Below are 25,629 nucleotides of genomic sequence, written 5' to 3'. Positions count from 1 at the left end.
CTATTGAATGGTCTGGGGAGTCCTAGACTGCTGGAGTTTCTGGGGGTGCCTCACGAGAGGACACTTTATCCATATGCACGCTGAAGCTGCTCATGGAAATAGAAAAGAATTAGATTGGATCAGAAAGAGAACCATTACGGACATCATTCTGGGACACTGGCTTTTAAAGCCAATCTTCAGATCACAGCACGTCTGTGTCTGATCCCGTCCCAATAGCAGCATCCATTTTACTTAGTGATCACCGCACGCGACACCCATCCCTTAGAGACACCCCTTGGAACTGGCACTGTCTCCCTGTCCTGTCCACAGTCCTGGACTCAAGCCCAATAAAAACTGAAATACCCAGTGGAAATGTGGTGCTTTCTTGGTGCTACCAATCCAAGGAAAGCCTTCCCTTGGTAATGAACTGTATAGCCCTGCCTGGACCCATCACCCAGTCCTCCCCTTTCCCCCAGGGAGCAGAGTGGCCCTGCCCAGCCCCACACTCTCTGCTGCTCAGCCTCCCCAAAGGAGGTCAGCCTGCACTTGCTTCTCCCCTGAATTCCTCCTCAAAATCCACCCTTTTATTTTTGTGGGAACTGGGCTACAATTCTCCAGAAGGATGAGCTGTGTCATGGAGGGGTCAGACAATGCAGTATTTGTGAGAAACCAACACGAAGGCAGGGCTGCAGCTGTGCCAGCCGCTCACGGAGATGAAGGGAAGACAAGTGAGAGGGAACCTCATGAATGTCTGTAAGTATCTGAAGGAAAGTTGTCGAGAGGATGGAGCCAGGCTCTTCTTGGCGCTGCCAAGCCATAAGACAAGAAGCAAAGGGCAGCAACTGATGCAAAAGAAGTTCTACCTAAACATGAGGAAGAACCTCTTTCCTGTGTGAGTGACCACACACCGGAACAGATTGCCCAGAGAGGTTTTCTAGTCTCCCTCACTGTAGATTTTCAAGAACCGTCCGGACGCAATCGCGTGCCACCTGCTCTGGGACGCTTCTGCTTGAGCAGGGACGCTGGAGCACTGTGGTGGTCCCTTCCAGCCGGACCCATCCCGCGACTTTGGGAGTCTGGGAGCAGCGGGCACCGCCGCGGCTCCCCCCGCCCGCCCGCCGGGGCTGAGGCACGGCCGCGCGCTGCGCTGCGCTCCGCGCCGGCGCGGGCGGGCGCGCGCGGGGCGGGGGAGCATTCCCAGCTCCCGTCTCCCTCCCGCTTCCCGCGCATGTGCGGTTGCCAGGGCGGCCGTCTCCGGTGGAGGTTTAAAATCTGCGGGACATGCGCAGTGCTGGTTCTGGCCCTGGCGAGGGGGACACGCCACATTGGAACGGCGAGCGGAGCGCTCCGGGCAGCGCCGGGTACAGTTTGCGCCGCCTTCGCTTCCTCCCGAGCCGCGCTCGCCTCGCCCGGCTCTGCCTCCGGCCGCCCTGCCGCCCTCGCTCGCTCCCTTCTCGCCGCGACACATGCCGCTGCTGCCGGGCCGCTCCTAGCGCCGCTGCCGGGCCGAGCGAGCGAGCGAGGGAGCGGGCGGTGAGCGGGCGGCGGCGCGGAGCTCTGGCCGGGCAGTGAGGGACGGCGGCGGCGGGCGGGCGTGGATGGATCCCCGCGTGGCCTGGATCCAGCCCGAGCAGAAAGGACCCGCGAATGCGCTGTGGATGCAGATCTGGGAGACCTCGCAGGGCGTGGGGGGCCGGGGCGGCGCCAGCTTCCCGCACTACCTCTGCCTCAACTCCCCGGCGCTGGACTCTGCCGCCTCTCCGCCCCGCGGGCACGGCTGCGTGCGGCTCGGGGCGCCCGGCGCCTGCTGCTCCTCTTCCTCGCCGCCGTCGCCTTCGCCTTCCCCGCCGGCCCTGCTGACCGGACTGGTGCCCGCTGTCCCCGGCGGCCCCGCGGCGGTGAACGGCGGCGGCGAGGGAGGGCGGCGGCTGCAGAAGTCGCCTTCCGTGTCTTCCTCGTCCTCCTGCTCGTCGGTGGAGTCCGGCACCGAGAGCCCCGGCTTCTCCTCCTCGGGATCGTGCAGCGGTGGCGGAGGCGGCGGCTCCTCCTCTTCCTCCGGCGGCCCCCGGGCGGTGGCGGTGGCTCCTCCCGGGCTGCTGGGCAGCGGGGCTGGACCCGGCGAGTTTTTTAACTTCCACGAGAACAAAGTGAACGCTGTGAATGGGCACCACCAGCCGCCGCACCCGGCGCGCAGCCCGCACCCGCCCCCGGCGTCTCCCCAGCAGCACCAGTACCACCCGGGCCGCAGGAAACGGGAGAATAAAGCCAGCACCTATGGCATGAATTACCTGCTCTCCGGCAGCCGCGGCGTCGCCGTCAACAACTCCCCCCACCAGCAGCGGCAGCCGCCTCAGCCAGCGCTGCAGAGCCCCGGCACCCCCTGGAAGACCAGGAAATACAGCCCGGGCGTGCAGGGGTGAGCAGCCGGGCCCCAGAGGGAAGCGGGGCCTCGGCCGCCTCCTTCCTGCGGCCCCTCCGGGAAGGGGGGCGGTGGGATGGCATCACACGAACTCCTCTGGAGCCGGCCGCGGCAGGGAGGCCGATGGCAGGGGATGGCGGGGCGCAAACCCGTGCCCTTTTATGAATCACCTTGGTCTGTGCCGGCTGGGTGGTTCTTGGCCGAAGCAGCGATTCATGCACTGCGAGAGAACGCGTAGATGCAAGGGGTTAGGCCTTACTTTGGAATAGACTGAGAGGTGAAGTTGTCAGGCCATTTATCAGAGGTCACCTACAATAATTAAAGCAAGGATGTGTGCAGAATGCTTGTCAGAGCTACCAGGTCTCAATTCAGATTGTAAGGGGGAAGTGGAAGGCTTCCGTTCAGAGAGACTCAAAACCTTTGTGTTAATTTTTAAATGCCTCTCCTTAAGCTGCAGAAAGCTGGTTAGCTTGGGGAGTGTTAGCAACCTCACATGAAAGGGAGGTGCCGAGTTCTGTCTGAGATAGACATGAAAGTCAGTGTAGTCTTAGAACATTTCTCTCAAGTGTGTTTTAGCTCTAGGATAAATTGAGTCAGCCAATAGCTGTACAGAGATCTTGTCTTTTTGAAGAGAACGTTTTTATGAAGCTTACCCTATCTGGTAAGCCATACCTTTCTCGTATGAATGGGTAGTTAGTAAAGCCGAGTGTTCAGTTTGATCTGATTGGCATGGAGAAGGGACTAAAATTGAACAAAGCCTGTCTGGGATGCTCGATGAGATTGCTGTATTTTACTTGTCAAATTTCATTCAATCAAGAGGAAATGTTACTTTCTAAAGGTTATTTTATTCTTGGAAAAAGTGTTAGCTGCGTTGACTGACTGTAGCAGATTTCTGATGTCACTTCAAAAATAGTTTCTTGGAACATCCTAACATCAAGACCCTTGGATGCCTGTGGAATAAAGGCATTTTATATTTGTAGAGGGGAAATAGCTAAAGATAACAGGGTATGAACTGGAGGTTTTTAAGTGAGAGATTTAACTTAAGGACAGTGGCTTCCTTTTCTCTTTTGTGTAGTAGTCAGGTGCTGAGTATGTTAAAAGTTATAAAGAAGTATTTAAATACATTTTTAAAGTTATATTTTTGCAAACCATAACCTCAAGAGGGGGAGGACAAGACTTGTAACTACTGCTTTTTCATTCCGGACTGACACTAAAAATTCAAATTTCTTACAGAAAGCTAGAATATGAATCTTTAAGAGGTGTCTTGCACTATAGGAGCTTTGAGTCCTATACTAAGACATTTGTATGTCTCAAGTTCCAATAGTATCTTTAAAATAGTGTGAAGTTTTATTTTTTGTTTTTATAGAGATGTGGTAACTTTTTAATTTATGTGATCTCAGTGTAAGTGAGGCAGATCTCCAGGCAGGTGGAGAAAGGAGCAGCCTGAGTTCATCCAGCAGGTTTATGGCAAATGGCAAACTTGTGAATCAAATCCAAGTGTTGCAAGTTCTGTCCTGTAGCTGTTAGGCAGCAGCACCTATGCCGTTCACATAACTTATATTTTTAATCTTCTGTCCTGTTTTCTTTCACCTTTTGTGTAATAGTGGCCATGCCGCTCCTCAGGTATGAGTTTCTAGAGAATCCATATGTAAGGAAATTGTTTAGCTGAGATTCAGTTGTGCTGTTCAGTTCTGTAATGTAGGTAGTTCTTTTGCTGATGTGTTAATGACAAGGTTTTTGCTAAATATCTTTAATAGTGGAAGCTGTGTTTCCTGATCTTCTGTCAAGGATCTCTGTTACAAAAGTGGGACCTGGTTCTGGCAGTGGGATACCAGTAATACCAGTAACTGCAGCATGTGTGATCCTGTAGTTCCAGAGCATTCCTTAAAGTAGTAGGGAACTAACTAGTGCTGAAGGAGAGCATGAATCTTGAAACCATAGACCTAAATATGACAAGCAGTTTCTGCCTTAAATTTGAGTTCTGTTACCCAAGGTGAATCTTGAACAAGTCTACATTCTTATACAATTTCCTCTTTAGTGTTAGTAATTTTTTATTAAGTGCTTGCATGATTGAAATAAGAATATTTTCATGGACGGATTTAGGTATCTATCTTCTGCAGTAATTCCTGTTTAGTGGTGAGGTTAACTTTCTCCTGAAGCCTGGCTGGTGTGTTATTTGGCAATTCAGTGAAAATGCACTGAAAGGGCTGGGATGGGACAGATCCCTGCAGGAGTTTCTTGTGGATCCCTTATGTTCCTTTAGTTGCCTGCTGTTCCCTGGAACTGTCAGCCGGGTCCTGAAGTATCTCTTTGGTAACTCATCATCTGTTGACAGAGCATCTTCAGTGTTGCCATCCTGCTATATGCAACTGTTGAAAAATGGGGTCCTGAAAATCTTCAGCTGCAGTCTGGTTTGGGCATTGATTAGAGGAGGAAGGACTTGATCATAGGTGCTTTTATGCTTACCCTGTACCTGAGTGGTGGAGCAAGACAAGATTCTGCTGTGAATCCTGTTCCTAAAACAGTGCTTTTCTGCGGCATGCTGAAATTTCCGAGTGATACGCGGTGGCTCGCAGTGTTACTGTATTGTCTTCTGGTAACAGAGTAAGCAGGGCAATCTCTGCTAGCCCTCTCCCAGGCTGCAGTCCTACTTGTGATGAGTTGTGTGCTTTTGAGCAGTACTGTGCTCTCCTGCTTTCTCATTCAGAGCTGAGGATGGTCTGTGGCACTGCAAGTCATTGTTTTATTCACACTGCTCGTGGTCAGTGGCTTGGTGATGGTAGGTGTGGTGATGTTTAGGAATACTGTATAAAAGCTGTGTTTTCCTCTGTTTTATGTACATAATTCATTTTTTCCAGTGGCTTCATGCTTTCACCACTTTGATAGCAGCATGACAGTCTTTGCAAAGGAAATTTTTCCCGTAAAGCACAAGTGGGAAAAGCTATGTTTGATTAGATTTCATCTTATAGCTGTTCTTTTGGATGCCCTAGATTGTCCCATGTCATGCTTTTAACAGAATTTGGGAAGGTAAGGAGTGAAGGGATTGAAGCCATATTTATTCCATTGCCTCAACAGAGTGATTAATATAGCAGCAGTGTAAATTCCTATGTGCCTGGGTTTAGTTTAGTTTAGATGACAAAATGATTGGTTTCAGATGCAAGGCACAGAAGTATCCCTTCATATTATGAGGTTAATTCAAGCTGTTGTGACTGATGTTCAGAAGTTCATGTTGTTTCTTGGTACTGTAAAGTATCCTCTTGTGTAAAACTACATCTAGCCTCTTAGGATGTGCATTCTTTTCTCAGCAAATACCTTCTGTTTCTGTAAAGTCAGTATCTTAAATATATCTGAGTAATTTAAGCATCCAGAGAGTTTAGAAGTGCTCAGATATTATTTCAAAAGAGGGCATCAAGCTATTCTAAACTTTTTGCTAAGGCTTCTTCTGCTTTTGTTTGGATGCACAGCTAATGGAGTGCTTTCTCTGAAGATGCAGCTAATAGCTTGTGAATAGTATAAAATTACATCAGATTTAATTATTTTATTTCTTAATATGAATTTAACAAAGTAAGTAAAAAATTAAAGCATTTTTAACGATATGGGTCTGTACTGCTTAATACTTTCAACTAAGTGTTCAGTCTAATTGTAGATGTTGAATGAAATGAGTGCTGAAGTACCTGGCATATCTGCTTGGCACATTACAATGCTGTGCAGAAACAGCAGAACTGGCCTGTTGAGGATTGGTTTGGGTACCAGAACTGTTATGATACATTGGAATGGTGTTCTGCCTGGGCTAATTGGTGCTGCACAGTGTCTGATGACTTCTGCATTCATTTTCCCCTCTGTGTAGCTGTTGTCTTTAACTCTCTCTCGATAATGACAAACAAGTTCTGCCATAGAGTACAAGAGCACCAAGACCTCCACATTTCCTTATGCTGAAGGAGGATTCAGGGCAGCATTCCCTAATGACTACAGCAGGTACTTGGGGAGAGGTCTCATAAGCAAGGTAAGCTTATGGCAGTGCTGCTACAGAAGGCTTGTTTCAGTGTTCACCAGTTTGCAGCTGAACAATACCAAGCACAAAAAGTGATGTCTAAAGATATGGTGATGTGCCTCTATGCTAAGCTTATATCAGATCATTTATTATTCTTTATTTCTTCACCTGTATGCAGCATTTCTAATTCCAGTCTTACACGGGTTTTTTGCATTTTTTGATATATTTCGGAACTTTAATAAGATAAATTTAGTTTCAGTTTAGTGCAGTGCACTATTAAAAATCCATTGCATTCAGGACTGTGCATAGCTGTGGTTGCATGTTTGTCAACCCTTTCTTCTTATTATCCTGCTGTCAGAGCTGTCAGATACAAATTAATGTGTGGGCATGCCACACTGTCAGCCCCTTCTGCAAATTTTGTTTTCTTGTATTTTGAGCTGAAAGAATGTAGACTTTGGAAATGCTCTGAAGCCTTTAATGTCTGGAGTGAGATGTCCAGCACTTGTAGGGGCTTTAGGGGCCTCCCAAGGGTGGTTATTCTTAACTTCTCCCTCGCTTAACAGTGCGGTCTTGCTCCAACACCTTCTAGTAAAGAATCAGCACAGTGGGCTGTGCTTCACCACACTGCTGTCCAGTCCTTGGTGTCTGCTGCCTGTGGTGCTAGCTGGACACCTGAGTGGAAGTGTTGATGTAGGAGGCAGGTCATGCTGGCATGTTACACTCAGTTCTTGTTTTGCTTGATTATAGGGTCAGGGTAGAAGTAGGCAGTATATGCTGGAGTGTATGCAAGGAGAAGTGTGGAAGTAGTTGCCTGTTAGTCGTAGTAAATTTCTGGAGAGAGCATCAGGATGTAGTTAAATAGATTGTTTTCGTGCCTGAAGCTTGGTATGAAGGGAAGTTCCAGGGTGGCTGCTGGATGAATTGTCCAGAACAGAACATCTCTTTTTTTCCTGTGGTCAAGTAAGTTGCCTTGGTAAAGCACAAAATTTCCCTGCAAAGTGGGTACCTAGTGCAGAGTTAGAGGCTGCTGCTGTGGGGAGTGGAATGAAAGGAATGTTTTGGCAGCAGTAGGCTCCAGAGTCACCAGAGGTGCTAGAGGTCAGAAAGGCTGAGCTACACTAGTAAAACATGAGAAGGCTTTATATGACAGGTGCTCACATCTGTGTGTAAAGGAGAATGGGACATGCTGGAGCAGTTTAATCCTGGCATCAGCTTCATGGTGTTTTTGCCAGTTGTTAGACTTTGGCAGTAGTGACAGCTGGCACTAAGAACATCAACAGCTGTACTGGGTGAGACCCTTAGAGGCCAATGCCAAATATTGGGGAAGGAATATATATGCATGAGCTTGTGGTGATATTTTCTGGAAGCATCTCCCAGCTTTAGATTATTAGTGGTTCTTGGACTACCTGGGTTATAGGCAATGCATTGTTATGCTTATTGTAGATTTTATGTATGAATGTGTCTTGCCTTGATCTTTTATGATCTGGGATTAGCAATGACCTGTGGGAAGATGTTCCTCAGTAAAGCTATGCATTATGTAATGATTTTTATTTTTTTTTATCCTGAGGCTGTCACTAAGGTAGTAGTGCCTGCCAGTTGCAGGTCTGTGCATTACAGAGGCAGACCATGAGTGCTTTTTGCAGGGGACTTGAAAAAGGAGGAGGGGGGATGTTGAGTCACCTGACAGTTGTTTGTTTTCTAGTCTGTTAAATTATTTCTTGTATTGAAACTGTTTCCTGCCTCTAGATGTTTATCTCTGCTGTATGCTTTTCAGTCCCTGCTTTATCTTTGGGACTCATATGAACCATACCTGTGTGTGATGGTGTTACAGTTTTCCTGCATCTTGGGCTATCTTGTTCTATCTTGTACTCTGTCTCCTTTTTACTGACATGGGACTTGTTTGATGTTTTTGTGCTTGGAGGCTTCACCTGTGATCTTCCTTTAATATGGAAGCTAAGAGTTCCAGTTGCTTGTTTCCTGGTTAAAACATTTCTTTATCTATATGAAGGGTCTTTCCCCATGTCAGCTTAATTTCTTCATAAGCCTGCATAAGGCTGCATGTTAAATGCCATTTGGAAATCCAAAAAAATTGATAGATTTTTTTCTGTGTGATTCTCTGATTCTTCCAAGTAGCTCTGAATGTTGTTTTTTTTTTTTTTTTTTTTTTTAAGACACTGCTTCCATTCATGATGGTTATATTAGCATCTTGATATAGTCATAGCTATTTATTTATTGCATTGATTCTGCTTTAGGCTACTTTGACTATTTTGAATGTCAAAGCTAATCCCTTTAAATTAAAAAAGATAGATTACTTATTGTTCTGGTACAAATGCCGTATTGAGTGTGTGTGACATTTGGTGAATGCTGAATTATCAGGAATAGGTTTTGCTGTGAAGTATTTTCTATTAAAAAGTTTGGAACAAGTTCTTCCTTCATAGTTGTGGATCAGGGAAGTCTCTGAGGAATTAAAAAAAAATTAACCACTGACTTCTCTACATATCATGCATTTGGATCACTTAAATTTCTCTGTACTGATAACTTAATTCACTTAACAGAAGCAGGGTTTTGGGCTCTTGAACTAATTTAGCCTTTCTTAGTCATAGCTTTGCATCTTGTTAAGTTGTTCCTCATAATCGTTGTTGATATCCTTAATCTTCCAATCCTCTTTTCCTGCTTTGTACATGACTTCAGGATTTCTGAAGACATCTTCTGATGGAATCCTATGACAAAAAGTAAAAGCTCTTTTTTTCCCCCAAAATCTGATTAGTGATGCACACTAAACAACCAGTGTGATATCTTTAGAAGACTGAAACACATTGTTCTTTTGGTTATGATTTTGAAGGAGCTTCCTCTGTTATATGGCAAACTGCAGCAGTACTTAAATCCAGAAAGGACTTTTCTAGCTTTTTTTGCCTTGCAGAGATGCTGACTTTGAGTGTGAAGGGTTTGTTGCCAGTAGTGCTTTGATGGGTGCATTTTGAGTTGAGTCTGCTGCTCAGAATTACATTAAGGGTTGCTTGTCTTTAGTGCTTCAGTGGCTAACCTGATGTAATGAATACCTGATCTACATGGGCTAAATTAGTCTCTCATCACTAATATGTTTCTGCTGTTGCAGTCTGACTTGTCTGGGATGTTCATCGCTTGCTATCTTTGAGCATTTGGAAAAGAATGGTATTAAGACAGGAATTTCAGGGTTTAGTGGTTCTATTTATTGGTATAGCAAGCTTGCTGATTCAGTCCCAAGGTTTAATATATGGCATTCTCCTTCACTGGTGCAACAAAATGATTGTGATGTTTTCTTGATGCTGTAGGGAGGTCCATCAGTCCAAGTCAGGAGTAATGCACTTCAGAAGCTTATGTAGCAGATCTACATTGCCATTTATTGAATTGGAGATGTGCATCTGCTTATTTGTAATTTCTTTTATGATGCAGATTTTTCAGAGCCCATCCAGCCATTAATAAGGTTGAGTTTTATTGGATTGATATAGTTTCCAAAAATACTTCAGTTTCTGATTTTCTTCAAAATGCAGACAAATTGTTACTTAGGTCTGGACATATGCAGCATAAATCAACCCAACAAACTTAGTTTCTTGGGTGCATAATCTGTCAAGGTGTTTTTAAGAGGTAAAATCAAATTGGCAAGAAACCTGGTCTGAGGTTAGGATGAGCTCTGACTTGCATGACTCTGGGGCAAAGAGGAAGCTTAGAGAGGAAATAAGAACAATATGATCTCTTGTGGAAAATGTACAGTATATTTGTTCTGTGGTTACTTTTTTCTTCCTGTCTCTCCTTTGTAACTAGCAAAGCAAGCTCAATTCTTGAGTTTGGTATTTACCTGTCTGTAAAATATTTCAGAGCTCAGATTCATAAGTACTATATAGTTGGGATTTTTTTTTTATTCTGCCAGTCATTGTAGTTTGCTGCCTTCCATTCAATTACTGTGACAAAGGTAATTGCTGTCTGAATAATGTAGTGGTATGAGACTGATTTGGTGCAGCAGTCTGTGAATGTAGCACTGTGTTTTCATACTTTCTCTCATCTGTAAGCTTAGAACAGGAGTAGTAGTAGTGCTGCCTGAGCCTTACTGCTGTTGAGGAGGACTAGTATACAAAGGTAAAGGCATCTGATGGATGTTGAGTGGGAATGGGAAGGATTGTAGTTCATCTCTTCTTGGTCATAGCTGTATTTTAGCCCTTTTTGCAGATGTCTTAATCTTAGATCATACTGGGAGAAGTCTGTCTCAGAATGCATCCTTGCTTTCACACACTCACTCTCTATGTGTGTGTGTGTGTGTATATATATATATATAAAATCTTGTTATGTATCTCCTCCTTTATTTCACTGAACCATGTTCTGTAGTTTTAGACTGTAAGACTGATTGACTGATTTCAACTATTGAATGCATCTGATTGTGGTAGTGTGAGATTTCACCTGCATTTCCATGATAATGCAATTGTGCTTTGCCCTAGTCATAGGTGAAGGTACAGTTCAACAGATTTCCAAAATATGTGCAGTGACTGACGTGCATGTCATCATTTAGTCTTGAGACAGTGAAGTCATGCATGTTTTGGAGTTCCTGCTTCATTGAAGGAATATATTCTATGACTTGTAACCTTTATTTCAACAGAGATTCTTTTGAGATGCTGTGTAAACCTCCCCATTTCCTTACCTCCTTTTTCTACACATCCCTAGTATTAGACCCCCATGCTTTAACTGTGGCATCTGTTATTTCCTTTGATAAGGATACTTGGATGATGTGTTAGCCTTCAGCTAGAAAAATACTCAGTAAAGATTATGTTTTTAAAAAGTGTTAATTGTTCCACATAAAAGATGCAATCATGTTGTACTGTTCCTTTAGAATAAATTAATGTGCTTAGTAGTGTAATCATGTTGAAAAAGGAACCAGATGCTTACTTGAGGGAACAAAATCTCTAGGTTTTAATTTACCTTCTAGTTTCTTTATGATGTTTGAGAATTTTGTTTCACTGCACTGAAGTTAGTCCTTGAAGTAATAAGTCAATCTTATGTATAATATGTTTGCAGTAAATGAGTAAAATGGATGATCTCCTTTCACAGAAACCTGCCTTTGAGGAAAACCATTGCAAAAATCTGAGAATGTCACCTGAGTGTTATTTTAACCTGGAGGCTAGAAGAGTGGCTGCCTTTCCTTAAACAGTAGAAGGGATAATTTTTTGATAAACAGAAGATGTTAATTTTGTTGCAGTAGTTCAGCCTGTAAGCAGCAGATGCTTGCTGTGCTTAGCAGTAATAACATCAGTAAATGGTAGGTTCCTTCAGACTGTTAAAATTAGCAACCTGAATAATCTAGCAAGTACAAGTAGCTTCTCTTTTTCATTCCTGTGTTCTAATCTTTCCCATCTTATATTAAGTAAGAGTACAGTTATAGCTTACCAATAAGTTTCTTTCCCAGTATTTCTATAAATACAGTAAAGCTGTCTTGTGAAAAAATTGATTAAAAGGCCTACCTTTGCTAGTGAGGCAATACAATGGGCATCTTAAAATGTTACAGGAGGTTGCTGGGTGCTGTGATGCTGTTGGGAATCCAAACTCTTTAAGAAGCCTGAAGGAAGTTGAGAAGACTGACTTGTATATATGTTAAGGGAAGTTCCATGAAAAAAAGAGGAGTTAGGATGTTACTTGTGTCTGCATGTACCTTATGTGCTGCAGATGGAAATTGTGTCCCTAATGGTTAAAATAATGTCACAGTCCTGACTTAAAAAGTACTTATGAAAATCATAGAGGGTACGTGGACAACATACTTAAGTAAAAGCTATCCCTGTATTGGCTGGCTGACTGTTCCATGGTTATCTGTTTTTTTCAGACACTGCATTATTCTTTCAGCTAGTGAGAAGCTATACTGGGATTAGTCTTGAACAGCATACAGGATCTTGTTTTATATACATGAGAGTTGCAGGGTTTTTTTGTGACAGTGTTCCAATAACTTTGTCTGAGCTAAGATGTTTACAAAATGCAAACTCCTGTGACGTTAAGTTTTAGAAAAGCATCTCTGTTTTGAGAAGCTTCTTCAGGTGTAAACCAGAAGATAAAATGCCACAGTGGTTGTACTGTCTTATGCGACTGTGAGTATAGCATTGATTCTTATCCAGAAAGACATAGACCAAGAAGATGATCTTTTAGAAACTGTTGAATTAAGGAAAACTGGAAAGAGCAAGCAAAATAGAAGTCTTTTAAGTCAGAGGGTTAAGAACTGGTTTGCCACATGCATTAAGAACTGGAAGTCTTGCACATCAAAACCAAGAAACTTGCCAGAGTCAGTGGGGCTCAGAGAGAGACGTGAAAGGGCACCAGGGGGAACACAGTCCATGTAGTAAGAACTAAGTGAACTAATTGCTTTCTGTCAGAGAAGGACTTCAGAGACTTAAGAAAGCTTTGACTCCAGGCAACTGCAATTTTAAATTTCAGTAAGAGTTTAAATCGAGTCAGCAGAATAAGACTGGTTATACACCCATGTCTTGTGGTATGTGCCAGAGAAGTTCAGGGGAATTAGCCATGAGTGTGGCTTGAACTCTAAATGAGCTTTGCCATCTAGACTTCTGCTGTTGTCCTGTGCAAATTGAAGCATTAAACCAAGTACTGCCTTGCCAGTGTGAAGTAGAAAATATGAACCTGACTTGATATTAAAGAGCAGATGAGGGAAGGACATGTAGACTAGTGATGAGTGATACTCTTCTGAGTCATTCATAACGTGATTAACAACTGTGACTGTGTTAATCATTGGAAGAGAGGCTCAGTGGGGCATCAAAGTTGAGAGTAATTGTGGGTTGGCTGTTTTCCTGAGCCCACTGATGCACTGGGGCTGCTTTTGAAAGGCTGTGCTGTGTGTGGTAGAGGTTGTGATGGAGATGGTTCCCCTTTTATTGTTTTCCCTAATACAGGATGGCTACTGTGAATGCATTTTTTCCCCAGAAATGTCTAGATCTCCTGGAGTGGTTGGATAGGGCTGATACCATAAAAACCCAGAACTTCTTGCATGACCAAACATAAAGAAAGGGTCTAGTACATGTTTTGATTAAGGTAGTTGTGTCTCACAGGTCTCATTTTCTTGAGGGATTTATTGTTAATCCATATTCCTGTGTTCCGTTTGATAACATAACTTCTGGATTTTCTTTTTTCAGAAGAATGTTTGAGATTCTTTTTGAAGACTTTGTAAAAACCAAACATTTACAGGTTTGCTGGGTTAGCTCTTAGAAATAACCAAAGGAAAGAATAAATTTATTTACCTTATAATAAGGGAAAGTTACAAATAGAAGTAGTCAAGACTGTTGCTCGATACGTTCATAAATACCTGGAGGGAAGAAACGAGTGAGAAAAGGATAAAAAGGATAATAGAAAGCTAGAGCTGACTGCAGACAGACACTGTGGGAGTTCATTGTTCATTAGATTACAAAATTGTGGGTAAAATTAAATTCTAGTAAATATAGAATCATGACTGAAGAAAAATAATTCAGGCTGAATGCACACAGTGAGTGGGCTCTATGTTGATAGTTTTGTTCAGAAAACACTTTGAAGCTCCTTCATTATGGTTTCTTTTAAAGAGCAGCTCAGGTACCCTCACGCAGCAATATTCCCAAGTGTAGGGACAACAAAATGAGAATAGGTGTGTGTTCTGAACTGAATGGCAGAATGACATGTTGACTCTGTGTGTCTTTATGCCCACCTGTCAGAAAACATGGTGCAAATGGAAAACAAGCCTAAGGAGGTTAGCAGTGATCAAACTTTGGGCTTCCTCTTGTCAAAGGAGACAAAAACCTGTGAGGATTAGTAGCTTGGAAAACTTCTGGTGGATAGAGATAAATGGATTGAGAGCCTGAGAAGTCTTGTGTTTTGAGGTGAACTGCCAGTAACAATTTTTTTTTTTTTGCCCCAGGAAAAAACATCAGATAAAATCATTACCAGGCAGTAGTTCAAAATAAAGCACTCTTGATTCTGATGCATACTTAAATTCTCATTGAATGGCACAAATAACAAAGCAGAAATGGACTAAAAGACCTGGAAAAATCTATGGAATTAAGTTCTTTGAGCTAATAGGTATCAGGTTGAGATTCACCCTGAATGTATGCCAGATGAAATTACTGGAGGCTTGGAAGGATGGCTGGCCCTTTGCTTTTCTTGCCTTTTTTTGCTTTTACCCTCTATCTGCCCACTGCAGATTATTATAGACAGAAGAATAGGAAGTCTTTAGGCTGTCCCCACTGCTGTTAGGTCTATTCAAGTATTTTATTCATTGGTCTTTTTGTCTTGGAAAGATAGGAAAAAAGCATACTTTCTATAAACAAAACAAAATAAGAGCATGTTAGTTTTTTATTTTCTGTCTTGCTCTAAAATTTTGGAATCAATTGGATTCATCAGCAAATTGAAATGTTAGTTAAATCTGCTGTGTAGTTAAATGTTCAGTTGTGGGCCCAAGCTCAGTTTAAGAAAAGAGAAAGGGCAAACAGTAATTCAAAATATTTATGCTTTTTGAAAGTATCTTTGAGCTTTGCTGCAAAAATCTCTGTGTATGGGAAGGAATAGTGACACTTAAAAATTAGGCATGTGGTCTCTTGGAAGTTACCTGCTAGCAGGAGAGTTACTGAGTAAAATGAATTGCAAAGTCTCAGATGAAGAGTTGAGCTCTACTAGAGAGGTAGTAAATTTTGCTTTTGGAAGGCTAAGTATATAAACTATAGATTAATTTTTGGGTTTAGGACAACATTTGGATTTCACTACGATGTTGACTAGATACATTTTGTGAGTTAGAAATCTTAGAAATATGTCAACGTCAAAAAAGATGTTTTGGAAAAATGTCACAGCGGTAGTTACTTGCATTTTTGTTTGGCATGGCTTGATGCTTTTCCATTGAAGGCAAATACGACATTCACCTGAATACTCAAATTTGGCAGCAAGAGTTCTATAGGGCTGGTAGATGTGAAACAAAAGGGCTTAATAGGTGTATAAGGTTCCAGTGTCAGGACTTCTCATGTAACATTGGTATAAAAATACTTTACACTTGAGAATATATTTAACATTTCTCACTTTGAGTTCAGTTGGAAGGTCGCTTTCTATATGAATGAATGGCTGATGAAGGGCCTGAGTGTCAAAGTGTATGTTTTTACATTAAGAAATTCTCAAATGTCCTTTTTATTGTCCTCTGCAAAATCTCACCATTGCCAGTGGCCTGTTTGCAGTCTGTGTAAACTGCTACATACACAAAAGTAAGAACTGCTGGAAGAATAAACCTTCTTGAAGACTTTGGTTGATCTTGTGCTGCTTCACATTTGCATCATGTAGTTTTTAAGGCTCAGCTTTGTTTTCTAAAGAAAGGAATCATTAAGGATCAGGAATTGAATTTGGCCTTCACTGCTGAGCCAGTAAGAAATGTAGTAAATGTCTACTAGAGCTAGTGTTCTGAGCTCTTTGGTTAAAGGATGATATTAAATAAAGCCTATGGTCTGTTTCTTGCAAAATTTATGGTAATGATTAAATAGTTCAGTTGTCACTATAACTGATGTTGTTTTCTCCATTAGACTACATGAAGAAATCATTGACTTCTATGACTTCATGTCCCCTCGTCCTGAAGAAGCAGCTATGAGAAGAGAAGTGGTGAAAAGGATAGAAACAGTCATCAAAGATCTCTGGCCTACCGCTGATGTGAGTGCAGCTTCAGTTGTGATTTGCTTCTCTAGTAAATTGTAGAGCTTGGTTCACTTAATCTTGCTGTTATCTTTCTTTCTTTTAGGAATGAACAGGGAATTCTTCAAGTTTAAGGCAATTGACTTAATGTCACAGTTCTTGCAATATTTGGAAATTTATTTGAAATTTATTTTAAAAAGTGGGGAAATTTTAAACCTAGATTTTGGTTTAATGAATTCTACTGAATGTTTTTTCATTTTGAGAGCTGGGAATGTGATACTTTTAGTAATGTCTTTCTTAAAAAAATGCTTATTAAATAGATTGTCTCTGTATAATTTAATTTTGAATAATAAAGTGAGACTGTCTACCTATGTGTCCATTTCTGCAAGGAGTCCTGAATGTGTGGATATTTTAAAATCAAAATATTTTATGAAAGAGCAATTAAATGCAGATTTTTTTGTACTCTTCATGAATTTGACATTCAAGGAATTGCTTTAGCCCCACTGTAGTGGGAAAATTGCACTCCTTGAGATACATTGCCATCTAAACTGGTGTAATTTCCAACACTTTTGTTACTCAATGAATAAGTCTGCTTGTTCAAAAAGAGTGTATTCTGAATTGTATTTCTAGCATCACCTTTGTGATTGCAAGATTGTAGCATTGTCATTAGACACCAGAAATATGTTTCAGACCACGATGATTTCGTAGCCTTCCATGGCAGACAGTGAGGGCTCAGGCTACAGCACTGAGCTAAAAATACTGTAAAGCTGATCTGCTTCATCCTCACCCATGTTTTTCCTTCATAGTGAGATTTTTGTACCTTGTGGAAATTGATATAAACACTGAAAAGGGCCTGTGTTGCCTGGCCAAAAACTAAGTGAGCTTGTGCATTAGGCTCTTCTGTATCAGAGAGGGAAGGACATCTCAGTTCTTTAGATGGGAAGCTCACTGGAAGTATTTGATGTGGTCTGTGGATGTATCTTCATTGTGCCTGCTTTTCCACACAAAAACACCTGCTGCTACTTCATAGTTGTTCTTGACAGTAAAATCTGTAGTATTCATATTTATCTGAATGATATGTTTAGAGGTACTTGCTGGTTTTTAAACATAAACATTTGGAAAAAAATTCCCTTAAACTGTTTCAGTAAAGCTGTCCTGTAAGGAAAGGAAGGAGCAGAAGGGAAGGAAACGGATAAAAGCTTGTATGTCTGTCAAACTGGAAATAAGTAATGCAAAGAACTTGCCTAAATTTATTCCTTGTAAGCAGGATTGGTAGTTATTTCATGGTAAAGAAGCCAAATTTTTTCCTCTAAAGTGGCATGTCTAAGAAAAAGTGTGCTTGTACAGAGAGTATATAGTAAAGTAGCTTTTTTACTATGTCCTTAAAAACTGGAGAAAAGTATGAAGTTTTGTGAAAGTAAAAGGAAGTGAGCATTCATAATTGCAAGATGTTTTCTTGCTGTGTTTTTTCAGGTCCAGATATTTGGCAGCTTTAGTACAGGGCTTTATCTTCCAACTAGGTAAGTAATAGTTTACTCTTGTTTTAGAAAAATGGTATATTTCAAAGAGGAGTTTAGAATGGAATGTGCAAATGTGTCAAACTTTCAGTAAAACTTTTGAATTTCATGTGACACAGGGAAGAGCTTTTGAACTTCAAGATTTGTATTTGATGTATTATTTTACTGCTTTGCTCTGCTTGTTGACCCTTTGGTGAATTACCTTTTCTTCCTTGTGTTAGTCTTTGGCTTTTTTTTTAAACAGACAGTGAAACTGAATGTTTGGCATTCAAAAAACAAAAAAGATTTTTTTGTTAAATAAGATAAATTACTAAGAATGTGTCACTTATCACAGAGTTACTGTGTAAAGTCAAAAGAACCATCACAGCACTGCATTCCCATCTTTTTGGAGAGCAAATGTCTTATTTAATTTGGTATTGTGTATCACTTAATGGTTCAGTTCGATGTGGAAACCTGTGTAGCTCTGCCTTGAAGATGGGGTTGTCTTTATATAAATTACATTTTCATAAGGAAAGCACTGGAAATTTTGTTTCTGTGAATACCAATCACTGATAAAATTCTTTGGATTATTAAAATGCCCGTCAACATGAGTAGACAGGCGATGGATGGAATTGGTCTGTTTAAGTCAGAGGGGAGGGAGCATGAAAGGTAAAAGGGAAAGGAACTCAGAGAAAAACTCATTAGAGTAATGGAAGCAAAAAACTAGAATACTACTTTGGGTCCTAAAATACCATGGACTGTCTTGCTTAATGCTCCTAGAAGAAGCTTATTGGTAACCTATGTTGCAAAGTGCAAAATGATCACCATGTGTGGTCATTTGGTACTTGTAATCATCATGGTACTTGTAATATGTAGAATGCCAATCTTACCATACTTTTTGGCAGTATATTGTGCTTTAGATTTACTGGGTTTCATGCTGTGTTCTTTTTGTCTAGTGACATTGATCTAGTTGTTTTTGGGAAATGGGAGCGACCCCCTTTACAGCTGTTGGAGCAAGCACTGAGAAAACACAATGTGGCTGAGCCATATTCCATTAAAGTACTTGACAAAGCTACGGTAAGTAATAGCTGTGGAATACTGAACTGAAAAACTTTCAGACCCCTTCAGATGTTGGTGATAAATAGTATTCTTAGTTCCTGGAGCAAATTATATTGTCCTTAACTCTCTGCAAGTTTCAGTAGAATCTGTACACGCTTAGCAATAGCATGGAGTCTTTTGTATGGCCGTCGGTAACTCTCTGTACTGTGCTTGCTGAAGGCCATACTTCTTACTTGGGTTGTCAATAAGTATCTGAAAGTGAGTATTTGCAAAATATCCAGTAAAATAAGTTAACTATTTGCATAATGCTTTTCTACTGACCTTTGAGGGGTATTTGTTAAGCCAGTAACTAGAGCTGTCTAGCTTTCAACACGGTTTTCAGGTTGTCTTGTTTCTGATGGCATAGTGAAGTGTTCCAAACCTAACCTTGGGTTTTCCTGTCCAAAATATACTATTTGAGAGCTTTATGTCATTTGTGAGACTGATGTGTGTTATCTCTTGCATCTTCCTTGTAAGCCTGAATCATGTTGAATAAGTTTAAAACTTAATGCATGAAAATTTTATGTTACTGGGCAAGTGATGTTTTCTTCAGGGGACTAAGGTGAGTATTCCAAACTTCTGTTAGCAAGCTTCTGTTTTGTTGTCTCTAAAACAGTCTTCCTCTTTTAGGTTCATAATATTCCTGTGGCTTTCATTAGAGTAGCAGTACATAACAGCAGCATTGGTAGTCTTTGGTTTACCTGAGAACTATTGGGATTTTCAGAATCTGTATTACCAGTTAATGATGGAAAATGGCACTAGAAAAATCGCTTACAATTGTACTATTCCTTCTTATTTTTTTTGTCTGATATTGGTATAAAATGCTGCTATACTTCTGCCCTTTTTCATTTTCCATTTCAGATTAAAAATATGAAGAGTTCAATTTAAAATAAATCTTTTCAGCTGAAGTTTAGATTGTGATTTTAAGATGATTTTGTAGGGCACTGCCTTCCAGTGGTGGTGTTGAAGCTAAACTACATATTCAGTCATTTTATATTAATTTATTCCTGCCATATTACTACAATGGCTTTGCTTTATTTCTTCTGGATTTCATTTGACTCTGCATTGAACCAGTTCATCTTGATAAACCAACGGGCATTACTTTCTGCTAGGCTGGTTTCCTGTCAGTTCAGCAAGTGAATGGTGCAATACTGGGTCAGAGGAATGCAGTTCCCACAGGTTATGAGATTACAAGATCTCCTATTAATTGGAATGAGTCATTAAGTAAATTAAGTTGTCATATGAAACCCTGCTATTGCAGCTATGAAGGCAGATAGCTAATGGCTGTGGTAGAGTACCTGAATGGTGGTAGGTTAAGGTGATTGTACATTAATCAGTTCCCTAGAAAGCATTCAGTGGTCAGTCAGGTTAGGATTGTTACCTCCTCTTACACAGATTTGATAGTTGCAATCATTTGACTGCTAATATCCATGTGTCTTGAGTAAGCTGAGGAACAGCACCAGTGTTGTGTTCCTGGGGATTCATATTCTTGTCTTAATCTTTTCAGGTACCAATAATAAAACTCACTGACCAGGAGACAGAAGTGAAAGTTGACATCAGTTTTAATGTAGAAACTGGTGTGAAGGCAGCTCGATTTATCAAGGAATACATGAAGGTATCAGCCATTTATTGAGTGTTATGCTACTTACCAAGGATGTGCTAGATGCTTAGCCAACCTTTTTTGGTATGGCTTGACAATTTATTGCTGAATACTATTTTCAGTAATACTAATTAAACGTGGTTATTTTAATTTATTATCTATTGGTGTCCATTCAGTATTCCCTTTGAGTGCTAGGTGTTTGAATAAACCTGTACACTGTGAAAGAACTTCTATGGTCATGTCTAGATATACAGATAGGCACTAAACTTTGCTTCTGAAGCAAGTCTCTTCAAGTTATGCTTACCTTGAATTTAATTGATGCTGCATAATGAATACTGTCCTGCTAAACTGTCAAAAACCAATTCTTGTGTAGCTACACACTTAAAAGTTTCCTTTTACGCTCTGTAGTAAAAGTACTATTTAGAGTGAAAGCTTTCACTATAGTAAGTGAAATTGGCATTTAAAGAAGGATATAAAAATCTTACTTTTTAGGTGGGAAATAAATTTTAAACGTAAGGTCTTTGATCAAATAAGAGTTGAAGTCTATTCATCTGTTTCTAGAATAAAAAAAAGCAAGTTTCAGTTCTTCCTGTGGAAACACTGTATAGTACACCACTGGAAATATTTTTGTATTAGGTGAATCTTTGCTGAGATTGTGTACTTCTTTGTTTGTTTTGGAATGTTGACATTGTCATTGATAAAACTTGTTTTGCTTTGCAGAAATATTCTTTGCTACCTTACTTGATTTTAGTATTAAAACAGTTCCTCCTTCAGAGGGATTTGAATGAAGTTTTTACTGGTGGAATTAGCTCTTACAGCCTAATTTTAATGGCAATTAGTTTCCTGCAGGTAAGTCTGTTCTTTATTTGTTTCTCTGTTCTTAAATAAAATATTTTGTGTTCTGTATTCGTGCCCTTTTATTGTACTGTTTCTTCAGATGCCCCTAGCACAGTGCAGCATTACTGTTATGGCTCTGAGTGCTTGACTCTTGAAAGATCCTGTGGACAACCTCTCAGACATCCAGGATCTATCCTGTGTGAGCTGGAGCAGCAGCAGTTGCCTTGTGAAAGGCATAGAGGCTGTGCATTGCTCTCTGCACCAGGGCCTGTACCTGAATCATCTTAATGGTTCTTCATAAATCTGCAGGATGCATTTTTGTCTTTTGCTTCCCAGACTGCTGATACTGAATGTGCAGAGTAGTTGATTTCAGTGTTTATTAAAATGATGAAATCCAACAGTCAGATTCTTTTTTTTTTCTTACAAGTTGGTTAGGTTTTGACATGCTTAATTCTGGCAGATGTTGTACGCGAGCGATGAAATAGTCACAAGTTACAATGTTAGAAACAAGTTACAACTTCTCTTAATGCATTTTTGTGACAGTGAGCCTCCTACAGGTATGATGAGGTATGGGCTTAGCATCTCTCAGCAGCTGTGGTAATGGAAAACTTACATATTCTGCTGCTGGTGGTGTTGACTGCAATATTACTATAGATTTTGTGTGCCAAATATAATAAATAGAGACAGAGACACAAACTGTATTTCAGCTGGGGAAACTAGATTGCCCCCCACTTTCTGACAGCATTGAGGCATGGATTTGCTGTGGAAAATTGGGTACTACTTTCTTACTAACTAGGCTATAATTTAGTATGCAGTACTTATTTCTTGTTTTAGACTTAAGGAAAATAATTCCCTAATCCTCAAAAAGCTACATGAGGAAAGATGAAAGAATTCTTTGGCTTTCAGATACTGCTAAAGTGCTGCCCCCTCTAGGTTGTGTGAGAGTGGTTTAAGTACACGAAGAGTGAATTATTCAGTTGAATCTTAGGTGAAGAAATACTCAGCTGTTTAAATGAGCTTTTTGTTGCCCCGTGTTATGGTCTGAAAACTACTAATTTTTTATATGCAAAAACTGGTGTGTGTTACAGCTACATCCAAGAATTGATGCCAGAAGAGCTGATGAAAACCTTGGAATGCTTCTAATAGAATTTTTTGAACTCTATGGAAGGAATTTTAACTACTTGAAAACTGGTATTAGAATAAAAAATGGAGGTGCCTATATTGCCAAAGAAGAAATCATGAAAGTCATGACTAATGGATACAGACCATCCATGCTATGTATTGAAGATCCTCTTCTGCCTGGTAAGACTGTACACTTCTTGCAGTATTGCAGAGTTCTGGCTCAGCTTGTGCTCTCAGCTTGCATTAGTCTGTCAGATGAGTTCAGAAGCTGCACTGGGAAGAGGCTGTTGCTGCTGTAGAGGTACAGTCAGGTAGGAGGGCTGAGGGATACGGGCCTGAGGTCTCACAAGATTCCTAGCCTGAGTAAATTGAATTACGTGCAAACAGCGCAGTTGCATAATGCTTTGGAGATCCAGAACTGTGTTGAGGACATAAGGAGATTCTCTGACAGCACTGAGAGGTAGTGAAAGAAAGAATTCCAGGAAATTCTGGAAGTGGGGTTGTTAACAGAGGAGTTCTCCATTATTTGCTGTGAGAAAGAGATTGGAAGGTGTAGTTTTTACTGCCACAGTCTGTGGTGGCCTACTTCAGATAAGTCACACCATATGGGAAATAAATGCCCCAGGTGCAGAACCTGTCCTGCAGGGTGGTACCACAGAGACTGCACGGGAGCAGGGGTGGGTCTCTGAGAAAAACAGCTGCATTGGTGGTGTGGAGAGCACTTTGCATAACTGGCTTCTGTGCTGCACAGGGATCTTTAGGGAATGGCATTTAGAGTTTTAGAGTTGTATGTTCTTTTGATAGTACTTAACTTTTTTTTTTTTAGATTTGGTTTTAATTCAGTAACCCTCAAAATAATTGAGCTTAATTTTGGCTAAGTGCCTAAGGAAAATTTCCAGCTTTTTCCAGTACTCAGTTTGTATTCTATTTAGACCATCACAAGTAGCTGAAATTCCAAACCAGCTTTTTAACAAAGTCAATTTTCAGTTAATTTGGACTTCAGCACAAGTATTTCTAGAATGTAATTGGCAGTCCAAGTCCATACTGTCACATTTTGTGTGTAGACATTTTATAGCATTTTTACAGTACTTCTAAAGCAAATACCATGGACCAGGAGCTGAAAGCTGGCACCTTTCTGAATGCTTAATATGCTGAATGATCATACTTCCCTAGAACAGGTTGCAGGCTGTGATACTTATTTGTCTAACCATGTCTCTGATATGTTTGTAACTCTGTGTCCATCATGACTGTTGTTCTTGGCCAGGCATGGGTTAGGGTATGATTGTGCAGAACTGTCATTGAGATTTCCTTTAGGAGCTGTGTACCTGCTTGCCTGAAGACCCTTTTAAATAGCAGTGTAAGCCACAATTGTTTAGAGTCAGAAATCCTTACTGCCCTTCAGTTCTGTTCCTTTCCATCTGCTGGGGCCTGAAGGAGAACAAATTGTGTGTGCTACGCAATGTTTTAGTCACTGCCAATAGTACTCTGGAGAAGGAGAAAAGAGTCTAATAAGGGCTCTGAACTGTTCCTCCTAGCATTAATCTTGCAGAAACAACTGTAGTTTAGAAGAAAGAATGGCTGTATGCTGTCAAAGAGTTGATAAGAATTAAATTAAATAAAGAGTTTGTATGGTGTGAGATAATATAATTCTTATAGGGGATAATGTTTTGGCTATGGAAATAAAAACTGACAATATTTTCGAGTTATCTGACCACTGTGTCTCATAGGGATATTCTTTAGCAGCTACCACAGACCTTCAGAACTTGCCAGATGAGGCTAGGAGGAAAATTGCCTAGCACATACAAGATGGCTCTTTGAATCAGATCTGATGAGTACAGCCTCCTTAGATTCAGGCTCAATCACATATTCCTACAGTATCTAAAATTGCCTGTCAAGTGTATGTTAGTACATCTAGAATTCTGTTAATTAGTTTAGTTCTGTTATTCCTTCTGCCCCAGTACAAAAATCTTTCCCAAGGGTTCAGGTCCTTGCCCAGTTCATAAGTCATCTCTGATGAGTTTGGGTTCAGATCCACTCAATGTCTGACTGTGGGTTGGTGGCAGTACTGTGAAGGAGATGGGAATAAGTTATTTTCATAAAGAGTGGACACAGATGTCTCAACTTAAATTAGCATAAGCTGCTGGTGAGTTTTACCCCTGCAAACCTGTGTTTGCAGTGTATCCACAGGTTTTTAACTTTGTTTTTCAATCCTTTTTTTTTTTTTTTTTTGCCTGATCACAGCTGTCTGTAAGGTTCCTGTCAAGCCTTGGAAGAATACTTGAAAAGATGGCTTCTTAATCCCAAAGTGAGACAAAAAGTACAGGGATAAAAAAAACCTCTCCCTTTCAATTTCTCAAAGATTATCAAAGTAGTGTAAAAGTCGCTCCTGTGAGTGTATGCAGTAGCTCAGCAATGGGATACTGATAGGTATAACTCAAAAGAATAGCCTTAAAGTGGTCTTGCAGGGAACAGGAATGTGTTTAGTGGGATTAGTTTCTTTAAGTTGGAGGAACTGTTTTTTATTCAGTGTGAAAAGGAGGGTGATGTCTGGCTAAGAGATGAAAGGTGTCATCAGAAGGATGTGATACATTATTCTGTCTGCTCATAACCTTCTGTTAGTTCCTGGATTTGGGAGGAACAGGCATCCAGGTTTCATATTGTGTTGTTGTTTTGGTTGCAATGGGTTTTCTTAGATTCTCTTAGGTACTGCAGGGTTTCCTCAGAAATCAGAGACTGATCACTGTGTGCCAGAAGACGATAATTTGTGTGATTTAAGAACCAGGATTCCAATAATGGTGTCAGAAGTTGGCACTTCAAGTGGGAAGCTTGTTGAGGTCCAGATTTGAGTTATCAGACTAATGTAGCAGTGATGAAAATTACTTCAATTTTGAAGTAATAATTTATACTTGGTCTTTGTACATAGTCTAAGATATTTCATCTTGAGTTAGTGTCTTAGGACAGGGTTAGCATTGTCTAAAGGAGGGAGTTTCCATAAACATCTTGTAGCTGCACCATTTCAGTTTCTCAAAGCACTTGTCTTTTTTGTAAAATATATAAAAAGTAAAAGCATTTATTAAGAAGAGCTGCAAAGCCAGGCACTCAGAAGTTTGTTCACAGGAATATGTTGGAGCAGGGTAGATGATGTCATCTTGGAAGAGGTTTGTCTGGAGTTGGTCTAGTAGTATCCTGTCTTGGAAGACATAACTGTTGGCAGTTGACAAATCTTTTAATCTGTGGTTGTAAAATAAGCTTGTCACTTAACCCAGCAGACTGTTGAGGGACTTGTTGTTTTATACCTTTGCAAATCGGGTGATTATCAAGGTCCTCCAATCATTTGTGATGCTCAAAACAGGAATCATTTTTGGTCCAGTTTCAGGCTGGCAGTAGCTAGAGTAGCTAAATTGCTACTTTTTAACACCAAATTTAAAACTTG

At 40.8% G+C, this 25,629-nt stretch overlaps 1 protein-coding gene across 4 annotated transcripts in view; it reads left to right on the top strand.

Annotated features, from left to right (window-relative positions):
* The first annotated feature begins 1,574 nt into the window (after nucleotides 1–1,574).
* The window catches only part of TENT4A (terminal nucleotidyltransferase 4A), a 57,740-nt gene continuing 33,685 nt past the window's right edge, over nucleotides 1,575–25,629 (top strand). For all 4 annotated transcript variants that reach the window (XM_058030977.1, XM_058030969.1, XM_058030960.1 and 1 more), the window contains exons 1-7: nucleotides 1,575–2,395; nucleotides 15,938–16,061; nucleotides 17,517–17,563; nucleotides 18,496–18,616; nucleotides 20,145–20,252; nucleotides 20,958–21,086; nucleotides 22,163–22,376. In XM_058030977.1, coding sequence (XP_057886960.1) covers nucleotides 1,578–2,395; nucleotides 15,938–16,061; nucleotides 17,517–17,563; nucleotides 18,496–18,616; nucleotides 20,145–20,252; nucleotides 20,958–21,086; nucleotides 22,163–22,376 — 1,561 coding nt within the window. In that variant the 5' untranslated portion in view covers nucleotides 1,575–1,577. The remainder of the gene's footprint in view (nucleotides 2,396–15,937; nucleotides 16,062–17,516; nucleotides 17,564–18,495; nucleotides 18,617–20,144; nucleotides 20,253–20,957; nucleotides 21,087–22,162; nucleotides 22,377–25,629) is intronic.

The sequence above is a fragment of the Melospiza georgiana genome, chromosome 1, assembly GCF_028018845.1.
Source record: "Melospiza georgiana isolate bMelGeo1 chromosome 1, bMelGeo1.pri, whole genome shotgun sequence".
NCBI lineage: Eukaryota > Metazoa > Chordata > Aves > Passeriformes > Passerellidae > Melospiza > Melospiza georgiana.
The sequence above is the reverse complement of the archived record's forward strand: the minus strand, read 5'-3'. Positions and strand labels throughout refer to the sequence as shown.